Genomic DNA, 12,755 nt, shown 5'->3' on the forward strand with positions numbered 1-12,755 from the left:
CGCGTTGGGACCCTTCTTCAGATGTAATATTTAGATTGAGCCACTTACCACAGGATAAGGATCAAAAACTCAGGAGGCAGAAGTTTAAAGCATGTTATCTCAACACTATTTATGGACACGCAGGGAATTTAAATTCATATTATGATTGAGTCTAGGCATTTTACTTTCTGTTTCCTAGCTTTGCACTCTGCATCTGCAACATTTCCACAGAGTGAGCCTTTACTTGCTTATTTAACGCACTTTTAAATGTGTTTATATCCAATCAGTGGTTCTATTGGAATTTATTGTCTTTACTTGCACCTAGGTACGGTGAAATTCCCTTTTACCTGCTGGGAAAACATGAACATGGCCGTCAGAACCACTAGATAGTCGAAGAATCTGGTCATGTAACATATCACCTCACCTATGGTAGCCATTTGGGATGGCACCAAAAACATTAGCAAAGTACAAGAAACGCAAGTGAGGGATGTTAAAATAAGGCAGATACACGTTCAAGAATAATGAAAGTCTAGTGTCTCTGTTCACAAACTTAAACTATCTAAATTATTTAATGCCCCGTTTATACATCTCACCTTACCTTCAATGCTTCCAGCTTCTTTTGCTGCACTCGTATTTTATCTTCGTGCGACTTCACATCTTTTCGCAGTGTCCCTATTGGTACATTTTGCTTTTGCTCTGGAGCATCACATCTGGAAAAAAAGACGCGAAGTGCGCTCTAATGTAATACTGAAATGTAAACCATTCATTGTCCACTTTCAATACCATATTCAAATGGATTCTAGCCTTGAAATGTCTGATCCAGTAAATAGTTCGGCACAGTGATGCAGCGGTAGAGTTTTTGCCTTACAGCGCCAGATTCCCGGGTTTGTTCCTGACTACAGGTGCTGTCTGTACAAAGTTTGTACGTTCTCCCTGTGACCGCGTGGGTTTTATCCAGGTGTTCCAGTTTCCTCCCATACTCCAAAGACGTGCAGGTTTATAAGTTAATTGGCTTAAGTGAAATTAAAATTACTGCCAGCGTTTCGGATAGTGTTATGATCGCTGGTCTGCATGGACTTAGTAGGCCGAAAGGCCTGTTTCTACGCAGTACCTCTGAAGTCCGTTTTCCACTGTAGTGTATTTAAAACACATGCTCCTTTATCGTAAGTGCTCAATGTTGGAAACTTAACAATTACCTCATTGCAGTCTGTGCTCTCTGAATAGAATTTTAATCTTCCACACATCATAGGACAGTTGCATCATCCAGCCAGGTTAGACATAAAAGAGAGATTACCAACACTACCCTAACAATGTCAGGCATAGCAGGGTCAATGCAGACTTTTACCTCAGTTGTGTGTCTTGCATTTACTGTACGTACCGATTCTGGATATGGTCAGGGCTCATGGAACACATCCAACTGTCTGGATATGCCTTACCAACATCATCCACTCGGTAGGGAAGGGTCCGCCATTTTAAACAGTGATCTAGAAAGCAGTTCCAAAATTGTTAGTTTGCAGAAAATGGTCCATTTTTGGAATAACTGTTTAGTATCAACTTTGATGGCTTTTTAGCTTACCAATTTTACTCCCACTCAGTGCGGCAGTCTTTTAATCAATTCCCTTTGCCCTTTTTCTCTATAATTCTTCTAGGGCTACTCTCCATCAAATCAGGGCACTGACTCAATCAGGGTACTAGCAGTTCAACTACCTCAGCCATTAAGTTTACATTTGAGATCTTAGAAAGTGAGCAACACCAAACAAAAGCAATATATTTCAGAAAATATGGGACAATGTGTGATCTCTTGGACTTGAATTGAAATCTCTCAAAATAAACTTGTAATTTTTTTTTCAAAAGTGGAAGGGCTTTAAACACTTCTCTGCCAGTTTTAAGGATTTCAGTCCACCATTTAGTCAAGATAGCAGTCGTGATCGTAGTAATGGAATAGTGAGCTTCCTAATTGTTTAATGAGTAACTGCATGGCATGAAATTGAGGCATTCAAAATTGGCAAATTCTAAATTGCAGTTCAAGATTTGTTAAAGGCTAGCTGTTGTTCCAGTACTCATAGAGTCATATCGCGTGGAAACAGGACCTTCAGCCCAACTTGCCCACACTGGCCAACATGTTACATTAGTCCTATCGGCTTGTGTTTGGCCCTCCCAACCTGTCCTATCCATGTACCTGTCTAACTGTTTCTTAAACGTTGGGACAGTCCCTGCCTCAACTACCTCCTCTGGCAGCTCGTTCCATACACCCACCACCCTTTGTGTGAAGCAAGGATAAGAGGCAGGCTATGGGCATTTTAGCCCGCAATACTCACAATCTAATCTCCCAAAAGTAAAAGCTGGCTTGATACCAGAAAACAAAAAGCAAGCACCATCAATAAGGCAGAAGGAAAGAAAGAAAGCTGGGAAGCAGAACAGGACATGGATGGACTAAAAAAAGGGAATCAAATGTAATGCAAGTATGGAACATAGAATCAAATATGAAGTAAGAGCCACAACTTCAGTGGCTACTGTTTAAATTAATTGTTGGTGAGCAGGAGGAAGGATTTTGATTTATTTGACATGACTAGCCTAATAAGCGAGTTCGGTGTCTCAATAAACGCAAGGAATCATAGGATTTGTCAAAGGTCATTCGGGATAAAATAAAAGCGAACGCAACGCTGTATCAACAGTGTATAAATTGTTAACTATTCTAACAATGAGTTAATCTAGAATTCTGTCAATTCAATAACTTCCTTTCTTGTTCTGCTGTTCACACACTACTTACACAGGCCCAGTTCTAGTTCAGTTCATTAATCTGCAATTATGAGATATTCAAAAAGTTAGAATTTATTATTTTCATTTAATCCTTAATGTGTTAGCTACTGTAATAAGAAAATATTCCGCGTTTCAAACATTTTCTTATCTTTATTCATAATTTATGTGTAGAAATATATTTAATCTGAGGCAGGCAGGCAGCGACTGTATCAGTGTGATGTGGGCTGATGCTTTACCTACAGGCGGTGTGAATGTACCGTTAAGGCAAAGATTCATCTCCGAGGAAAACTGAGTACAGGGTTGGCCCTGTGAAGGAGCCGCCAATCCGATATAAGACATTTAACTGTGAAATGCCTGCCCTTTAGTATTGGATTGGTTGAGTGGAGGATCTGTGCAGTTCCAAGTTGCCGGTGGTTGCGGTGCGTTTCCCCAGCCATCTCACCCAGTGCATGTTGACCAGCACAGTTCGCCGGCCCTTGTTAGCAGAGGCTCTTTATGCAGGTGTTACCCAAAGCGCAAAGGTTTTGTGGAGGTTCTGCGTTAGGATCGGGCACGCAGCGAGCGAGCGGGAGGGTTGTCAGATCAGCTCGGGTTGCCGAGTGGCTGAAGGGCGGATTTTAATGGGTCGTTATTAAACTGTTCCGTCTGTGCGGCATCGCCAGCTCTCTTGCTACCAGATCCCCCGCCCCAACTGTCGACAAAGTCTGACTGAGTAAATGCAACCACTCATATTACGGGTTGGCTCCGCGTTTGACCACTCACTGGGGCAGGTGGCGCCTCCTTCAAAGAGAGCGAGAACAGGTCCCGTCAGCTGGGGAGCTGCCACCCACTCCTGAATGAAGCTTCTAGTTTGGCTGCGGTTCAAATGGCTGCAAATTCTCATAATTATCACCGCCTGATCACCCGGACCCGGCTCCCAACTGTGTGCCCTGACACACTGGAACCAACCCCAGAGGTTAAAGTGACAGCATCTTTATTTAAGCCAACCCACCTTGAAAGGTTAGCCAGCCTGTTCGAATCCAATCTGAACTTTCCAACCTACCTCCCACACAGCACGTTCTCCTTGTTTCCTTCCATCCAGGAAGGTTGTTTAGATAGGAATGCAAGGACTGTCTCAAATTGGTTGACCACACAACTTGTAATTCGTGTAAATCAATATCGAATTTGAATGGCTGCGACTCAGGCTAATGCCAGGGATTTGATAATCGACAGGTTCGTTCCAGGCATTCTTGCGTTTTTAAAACTGGTGCTGTATTGAGTCAATAATTTAAATAGATACAATTGTGGATTTGTGCAGCCTGCAGTACGCTGTGGCCTACTGCTGACATATATGACGGATAAATGTATTTATAAATCTCATTGAAATGAAGACGCAGGTCCGTACACACACACACACACAATAGCTCAGCTAGCGAGAATGTTTATCCCGAATGAGCCATGACCTGGGCATGCGCAGTTGTAATACCGAACTCGCTTATTCATACTCGTCTGTGGAACTTACCAACTTTATGCACAGAAAGCATTGTGGTGAGACGTACCGCACTGAATGGTGGTCGGAATCTCCATGGCACGCCGCCTCTTGTACAATGTCTCATCAGAAGGCGAGTGGTTCCAGTTGGCTGACAGATAGCCAAATTCATCCCAGAATTTCACTATCCCCTTCTGTGCTGTAGGCCAGGAGAATTACCGTGTTAACTTTGTAAGTCATATTCTTTAAAAAAAAAAGCTGTACTGCAATTAATCTTGCACTATGAAAAGAGAGTGTGCTCTATAACCTAGACACATCCAACAAGAACAGTTTCCAAGTAATGAATGGACAAAGGACAAGGACAAAGGACATTTATTGTCACATATCCCATTTCTGGTGTAGTGAAACTTGAGTTGCCATTTGCAGCACACCAATAAAAGTAAGACCACATTAAAGACGAATTTAACATAAAACATAAAAACATCCCCCCCACATTGGTTCCCACTGTGAGGGAAGACAACAAAGTCCAGTTCCTTTCCTCTTGTTCACACCTTATTCGGGGACTATTTGAGGCCTCCGCAATCGCCGCAACGGCGGCCCGATGTTTCTCATGTGGATGATGGAGCTCCGGCGTCGGGAGGACACTCTTCAGCGGCTTGGTGTGTCTGGAAAGGCTCCCGAAGTCCACAGGCCGCGCTGGTCGGAGCTCCGACACTGGCGATCTCGGTGAGAGATCCCAGGCTCCGTGGTGTTTAAAAGTCAGCGTCGCCGCGGCTGGGCAGCTCCGCGATGTTGGAGTCGGCGGTCTCAGCACTCCGGAGCTTACCACACGGCGACCCGGGTAAGGCATCGCCCGCTCCGCGCTGGTGCTTCAGCGCTGAGCCGCCGAAGTTATGGCCGGTCATGGCAGGGAACGCCGCTCCAGGCCCGTTGGTAGGCCGCGAGGAAGGGGCGAAGATAGGACTCGGAGAAAAGCCGCATCTCCGACCAGGTAGGGACTGAGAAATGCAGTTTCCCCCTTCCCCCCCACATAAAAAAGATTAGACCTCCAAGACGAAACCTTTTAACATACTAAAAAATGTTTAAAAGGGTGAAAAGACAGACAACTGCAGGCTGGGCAGCCATACTCGACAGCGCCCCCCACTCGAGCTATCGAGTCCCATGGATCCACCTAGAACCAGGTCTAAAATAGGAGTTGAAATAAGATCACCTGGACAGTCTTGTGAAAAATCACAAAGCAAAAGGGATTAAATAAAATGATGGCAACAGACAATATCAACAGGTGAGTGATCTGTTCAGGTTAATCTTAACTAGCAGGTGGCAAAGAACATGGTGCGTTAACCAAACTGGTACAAAATGACCAGCTAGGTTAGGTAACTCGGTCGGCATGGAGGAGTTGGGACGAAGGGCCTATTTCTGCATGGTATAGGTTTCAGACTATAACAAACAAATATCAATTCCATTACAATTAAAGTTAAACATGCGTTGAGCTGCAGATAAGCTGGAGGTTCATTGTCAACCATCTATCTATCTATATACTATTAAAACTCTGTGCCTGCCGCCTGGCTGCCTTTCTGCCTTTTGATTCGTTCCATCATGTGATGTCACAATGCCCAATACTCGCAGATGTCCAATCGGAATGGCCGATGCTCGCAGATGTCCAATCGGAATGGATCCATTTACATGTACGGCTGCCGGCTGCCTTTCTTCCTTTGATTCATTGCCACGCCGAATCCAGATGCTCAATCTCCGAGATCTTTTCCATTTTGGTAGAGATTTCGCTTTTCTTTCTAAGTATCCGCTCCTCATTACATTTCGTCGTGTTTAAGTACACGTTTTTAATCAAATCCTTCTCCCCCCCACCCCCCAATATTTCAAAAATAAACTGGCTTCTCACCCATAGAAGCAGCCATTTCGGTAGACATTTCACTTTCCATTCCAACTATCCACTCCTCATTAGATCTCGTTATGTTTATGTCCACATTTTTCATTAAAACCTTCTCCCTCCCCCACACTCACTCATTTTGTCGCCTCCTGCTAGCCAGCGACCATAACGGCTGCTGGCGCCCGCATCTCGCCTCAAAGACGCCATTTAAAACCAGCCGCACTGCTCATTCCTGGTCCGCTTGAGTTGGAGGACCACGTCTCCCGTGGGGGGTACGGGTAGGGAACGGCTGCGTTGGGGGAGCAGACCCAACGGGTCTGCCCTTGGTCTAGTATCCTTTAAAACTCTGCATCAATCCACCAATCAGTTTGTTGTTTGTAAGCAAAAGAACTCAAGAATAACATGCGCAGAAAAAGCTCAAAGGAGCGGTCAGGGTCTGTTTAACTATGTTTGGCACAGCTGAAAATCCTTCCCTTACCTATGCCGATATCTTTCCAGTACTGCACCAGGTGTTCTCCCATGGCTCTCAGTAGATGGCGATACTCCTTGGCATCTGCAAAGTCCTGCTTGTTGTGGGTGGGCTCCAGAACCAGGTATGGGACGTCCACTACACCCACAACTCCACCACACGCACTGATGATAAATAAAACAATCGTTTCAACTGTTTGCAGATTAACTTCCCCTTTTATGCAACATTTTTATCTATTCCTTGGTCACTTCTTAATGTAGCTTTCCTCACGCTGACCTTCATCCACTATGAAGTCTACAAATCATCTATTACACCTGGTCCAGAAAACATTGGCTCAGCTGCCCTCCCCGATTCCCCAAATAGAATAGAATGAAATCTTAGTGGTATTTGCACCTTAAACAACCTCAGTCATCATTGTCACTGCAGAACTAAGTTCCTTCCCATATGTTCCAGACGTCTGACTTCACTTCTTCCCTTGCTACACTCTCAGTGGCAGCCTCTATTCTGACAGATCCTCCAATTTCTCCACTCTGTAGCATTTTCCCTATCTTAAGGCCTTTTCCAATATACATGTGACTTTTCAAATGCAGTTAGAAAAGCCAGTGTGTTGTTTTTTATACCGGGCGGCACGGTGGTGCAGTGGTAGAAATTTGGGCCTTACAGCGCCAGAAATCCGGGTTCGATCCCGACTATGGGTGCTGTCTGTACGGAGTTTGTACATTCTCCCCATCACCACGTGGGTTTTCTCCAAGATCTTCAGTTTCTTCCCACACTCCCAAGATGTACAGGTATGTAGGTTATTTGGCTTGGTGCACGTGTAAATTGTCCCTATTTTGTGCAGGGTAGTGTTAATGTGCGGGGATCACTGGTCGGCATGGACTCGGTGGGCCTAAGGGCCTGTTTCCGTGTTGTATCTACAAACTAAACTAAACTCCTTAGGCAATTAGATAATGTGACAACTTGTCACACGAACATGTTGTATCACAGGACACAAATGTGAAAACGCACACCTCCAGATTCAGGGACAGTTTCTTCCCAGCTGTTATCAGGCTACTGAATCATCCTACTACAACCAGAGAGCAGTCCTGAACTCTTATCTATCCCGTTGGTGACCCTCAGATTATCCTTGATCTGACATTGCTGGCTTTATCTTGCACTAAACGTTATTCCCTTTATCCTGTATCTATACACTGAATGGCTCGATTGTAATCATTTATTGTCTTTCCGCTGACTGGATAGCACACAACAAAAGCTTTTCACTGCACCTCGGTACAAGCAACAATAAACTAAACTGCAATTGTGGTGGAACCTAGAGTGGACAAAGGACATTTTCAACAGATATCTTGAAGACTACGACAGACGCTGGACAAAGTGCCGTTTTCAAGATGGTGGCGGACAGAGGAGAGGATCGGTGTCGTCAGGACAACAGGCCTTTAAGGCCAAGATAAGACAAGACACTCTTAAGATCTTTGAAACTTTGTGTACTGTCTCGGCTAAGTGTACTATTACACTACCACCCTCACATCAGTCTGAAGAAGGATCGCGACCCGAAACATTGCCTATTTCCTTCACTCCATAGATGCTGCCTCGCCCACTGAGTTTCTCCAGCAATTTTGTCTACCTTCGATTTTCCGGCATCTGCAGTTCCTTTAAACATATTACACTACCATTGTTGGTTGCACTTTTGTACTTATCTATGATTGTGCCCATCTATCATAGGATTTTACTGGATTGCATGCTAAACAAAAATTGTCTCTGTGCTTAGGTACATGTTAATAATATCATCATATTCTAGTAATTTTTTAGACTGATACTGAGAAAAATGGACCTCATTTATCAAAGTAGTAACAAGCTTATGGTAAGATATTTAAACTAAATGCAGGCAATTCTCCAAATACTCACACTCCTCCTTCCAGCTGTGGCCCCACTTTCTCATACATCTTTATGAGACGACTGCAGTTATAAATAAACATTCCATCCTGGACGCGATACTCAATATTAACACCGAAAATAAAACACATCTCCTTTGGTTCCTTCAAAGCTCTATACGAGTTAGAAAATAAGATAGTTTACCAGAGATTCTCTTCAAGCACATTAACAGAAGGATTTTTATTTATAATTAGTTGGCTTTCTAAACACATTAACAATGCATCACCTTTCCGATGGTTTAATTTACCACCTGACACATGATGTTTCTCTCAGAAATTGGGAAAATGGAATGACAAGGGACCATAAAGAAAGATGTTATTCCACTTTTACACGAGACAACCAAGAAAACCCATAAGACACGAGGAGCAGGATTAGGCTGTTCGGCCCATCGAGTATGTTCTGCCCTTCCTATCTTTCCTTCTCAATCCTATTCTCCTGCCTTCTTCCCACCAACAAAATGGGAAATGGAACTTTAACAACTGTGGGGTTACCCGCTACTACAGCAATAGCTTATTGTTCTATTTTCCTGTCATTGCCTGCAAGATATTCTCATATTTGGCCACCGGAAAAAACCAAATCACTTAAGCATTTTAAGGCTCTTCCCAGATTCAAATGCTCAGTAGTAATTAGCATGTAATTAAAATATAGAGACCACAAAAAAAATCTAAGCCTGTGTCAACGGTCCTCAGTGACAGGAGGAGCATTTCATTAATCACAGTGGAGTTAGCATGGGTGGGAAGGAAAGTTGTGGACCCCACAAGAGAATAAATAGGTCTCATTCCTGATAACCCACAGAAAACTTTGCATGCAAGTATCAGAATAAACAGATCATACCATGATCTGCTTCAGTCAAATGGTTTTCCAGTGCTAAACATGTAGATTTACATGAAAGATAACCATCGAGTTAAATAATTGAATGGTAATTGGTAGCCATGAAATTATACCCAAGAAAAAGAAAAGAAGCCTGACAGGGCAAAGTCCACCCAAACCACCCTCCGTGGTTTTACCCTCACTGGATTTATGTTCACTTGGAAAGGCAGGGATTGATTAGAAGGAGTCAGCATGGTTTGTACAGGGAAAATTTCAGGTTGAGAACACAGGCAGTCTGACTAGTCTTTGCAGACAACATGGAAATTGGAGACATAGGTAGTGAAAAGGATTGGGCAGACCATAATCAGCTGCAAAGTTGGTTGGAGTGACGGCACAGATGTAATTTAATCCACATAGTTGTAAGGTAATACACATTGAGAAGATAAATTCTGGCTCAATCCGAGACTTCAAAAGAGTGGGAGGGTAGGGAGAGTTTGATGATATGTAAATCTTGTAAACACTGCCGAAATAAATTGTTAACCTGGAACATCATCCAGCATGACAGGTACTTTGCTAAAATAATTAAATATTAGAAGGTGGCATTGCAGTTTTCTTGGATTTTTTATGGTTGTAATTTGTACATTCAAACTTCTACTGATGTAGAGTCGCTAGCGATGTTTCTCAGTTTGCCCCCATTTTGAATTGAGATAGATTAGGGGGACCACTTCTCTATTCCCAAAGGACACGGCTAAGAAGCATCACCTATGGCTCTGAAGAAGGTCTCGACCCAAAACATCACCCATTCCTTCTCTCCAGAGATGCTGCCTGTCCCGCTGAGTTACTCCAGCATTTTGTGTCTACCTATGGTTTATACATCAGTCACTGGTGAAACTAAGGGAGTGACATCTTCAGCTTGTGCAAGGCCTGAAACGTACCGAAGTTTGGCTTCATGTATTCGCTTCTTCACATCAGCTTCTCTGCTGAGATTGAATGCAGCATCCTGCACTTGTCTCAGATGAACCTGGAAAACAAAGGTCATCTAGGTTAATTAACTGCAACTTTTGGTTTAAGGAGGAAAATAGAAACAGGTTCCTGACACTTACTAGAAAATACTAAAAGAACAAACTATTGCAGTTGCACAACCTTCTCACTTGATGTACTATTTTACACTGTACATCAAACCTTTCAAATTATTCTTAGTAAGATTGTCTTGCATTGAATTTTTGTCATTGGTAAATGACAAACAAACATTTCTAGTTGGGCAGCAATTTCCAGGTATGAGTTTTTCCAGGTATTTTTTGCTTTCATCTCTGTTGGTTTCACTTGTAAGTTTCTTAACCAACGAGTCTGGGTATGTAATGATTGACCAAAGATTTTAAGAGTGCTGGAAATGCTAAACAGTCCATTCAGTATATTTAGATGAAGCAGGAAAAAGCAAAAATAAATCGGATTAATAACATCCTTTCAGAAATGAAAATTAATCGACTTGAAATATTATTTTTTTTTTCTTCCCTGATGCTACCTGACCGGCTGAGAACTTTCCAAATTGTATTTTTAATTTATTTCCAGTACCAGTGTTTTGATTTGCTCTTTGATTAGTGATGATTAACCAGATTACAGAACTAACTTTGTGCAAAACTTTTCAAATCCTAGAAGTCGATGCCAAAGCTCTATGAAGTTTCTAAAGTAGCTATTTCCAGATAGCAATATTCCCTGTGTGGAAACTAGCATTTAGAGTTACAGCATGGAAACAGGCCCCGAGCCACACTGACCATCGACCACCCTCTCATACCAGCTCCACGATATCCCACCCCTACATCCACTCCGCACACACCATGGACAATTTACAGAAGCCAATTAACCTGCAAACCCACACGTTTTGGGATGTGGGAGGAAACCCATGCGGTCACAGGGAAAACGTGCAAACTCCACCAAGATAGCATCCGGGATCGAACCCGGCTCTTTTGGCAGCAGCTATACCAACTGCGCCGCCCCTTGCCCATATTGTTTTGCTCATGATGATGCAACGTTGCATAAAGGAGAAACAGTTTTCTTCAAAGCTATAATACTGACAACTTAATCAAGAAAACAGACAAAATTATCCTTTATGGCATGCAGCCAGCAAGCGACCACTGCCCACAGCTACCAGAGAATAACTATGACATTTCAGTTTATGACATCCACAAACAAATCCATGTGTGCATATTCAGAGAAATAATTGCATGAGTTCTAATTATTTACTATATACGCTAAATAAACTTACCCTTGATTCCCTGCTCAAATCACCACTCAGCTTCAATACCAGGGCACGTGCTTTACTCTCTGCTTCCCGTGACTTCTCCTCAGCTAGAAACAATAAGAGACATTATCTACTGATAGCGACACCATTAAGAATTAAAAGAAGTCATAACGTAAAAACAGAGATTGCCTTTCAAATATGAAGTTTTAATATACATTTCAAATATGACATTTTCCTACTATTTTCACTTAGTCATTTGGACAACATTTTCTTTGCAGATCCTAGTCAACAGAGTCAGGAACACATAGATGAACCCATAGCTTTCTCGTGATATAATGGAGCCCTGAAAATGCAAACAGTAAACCTTCTTTTTTGGATTTCTTTATAATAGATTTTGGTTAAAGCAGCCCGAATTTGTTGTAGACAGAGTTTGTTGTTTCACAGAATGACCACTAGGTGGATGGTGTTTTTGAACAATTTTAGCTTAAGCTAAAGTTTAGGGATCCAGCGTGGACCAGCGATCACCCTTACACTAGTTCGATCCTACACACCGGGGATAATTCACAGTGTGAAGAATAAAACGACCGTAGTGGTTTTATCTTTCCTCCCACATTGCAAAGACCTTGTGAAAGTGTGAGTTTCCCCAGGCACCTCCCACCCCCACTGCAAAGACGTGCAAACCTGCAGCCCAACTGGCCTCCGCGAACTGCTGACAAAGCAGCCGATCCCGGGCATCCCCAGCACCCGCTCCGGCACACCAGCTCCACCCCACATCCCAGAGTCAACTCACAGTGCAGGTTTGAACCAGTGCACTCAGAGAAAACCCAGGCGGCCATCGAGAGCATCCAAGGCCAGGATCGAACCCGGGCCCCTGGCACCAAGAGGCAGCGACTCCACAAGTGACCCACAGAAGCCAACCAGACCACAAACCTGCACGTCTCTCTGCAACGTGGGAGGAAACCCGAGCACCTAGAGGAAACCCACGTTGCGGCAGGGAGTACCTGAAGCCAGGATCAAACTTGGGTCTCTGACGCTGTGAGGTAACAACACTACCACGGTGCCACTGTGCCGTCCCAAGGTATTGTGTATGTCTGTGTCCTTTACTCTTTATTGTGTAGTGTATGGTTATTGGCTGCTTTTTTCCCCCAATACTACTCTACATATGAACCCCCTTATTCGAGGGGGACAATCGGTAATAACGGACACCATCTCCTCC

General features: G+C 43.4%; 1 protein-coding gene across 2 annotated transcripts in view; it reads right to left on the reverse strand.

The window, feature by feature from the left end:
* Nucleotides 1–12,755, reverse strand: part of morc2 (MORC family CW-type zinc finger 2) — a 59,946-nt gene that overhangs the window by 13,510 nt on the left and 33,681 nt on the right. For both annotated transcript variants that reach the window (XM_033043719.1, XM_033043718.1), the window contains exons 11-17: nucleotides 11,564–11,646; nucleotides 10,236–10,321; nucleotides 8,464–8,604; nucleotides 6,571–6,725; nucleotides 4,278–4,406; nucleotides 1,358–1,463; nucleotides 578–689 (exon numbers count right to left, since the gene is read on the reverse strand). In XM_033043719.1, coding sequence (XP_032899610.1) covers nucleotides 578–689; nucleotides 1,358–1,463; nucleotides 4,278–4,406; nucleotides 6,571–6,725; nucleotides 8,464–8,604; nucleotides 10,236–10,321; nucleotides 11,564–11,646 — 812 coding nt within the window. The remainder of the gene's footprint in view (nucleotides 1–577; nucleotides 690–1,357; nucleotides 1,464–4,277; nucleotides 4,407–6,570; nucleotides 6,726–8,463; nucleotides 8,605–10,235; nucleotides 10,322–11,563; nucleotides 11,647–12,755) is intronic.

This window comes from Amblyraja radiata, chromosome 25 (assembly GCF_010909765.2).
Source record: "Amblyraja radiata isolate CabotCenter1 chromosome 25, sAmbRad1.1.pri, whole genome shotgun sequence".
Classification (NCBI taxonomy): domain Eukaryota; kingdom Metazoa; phylum Chordata; class Chondrichthyes; order Rajiformes; family Rajidae; genus Amblyraja; species Amblyraja radiata.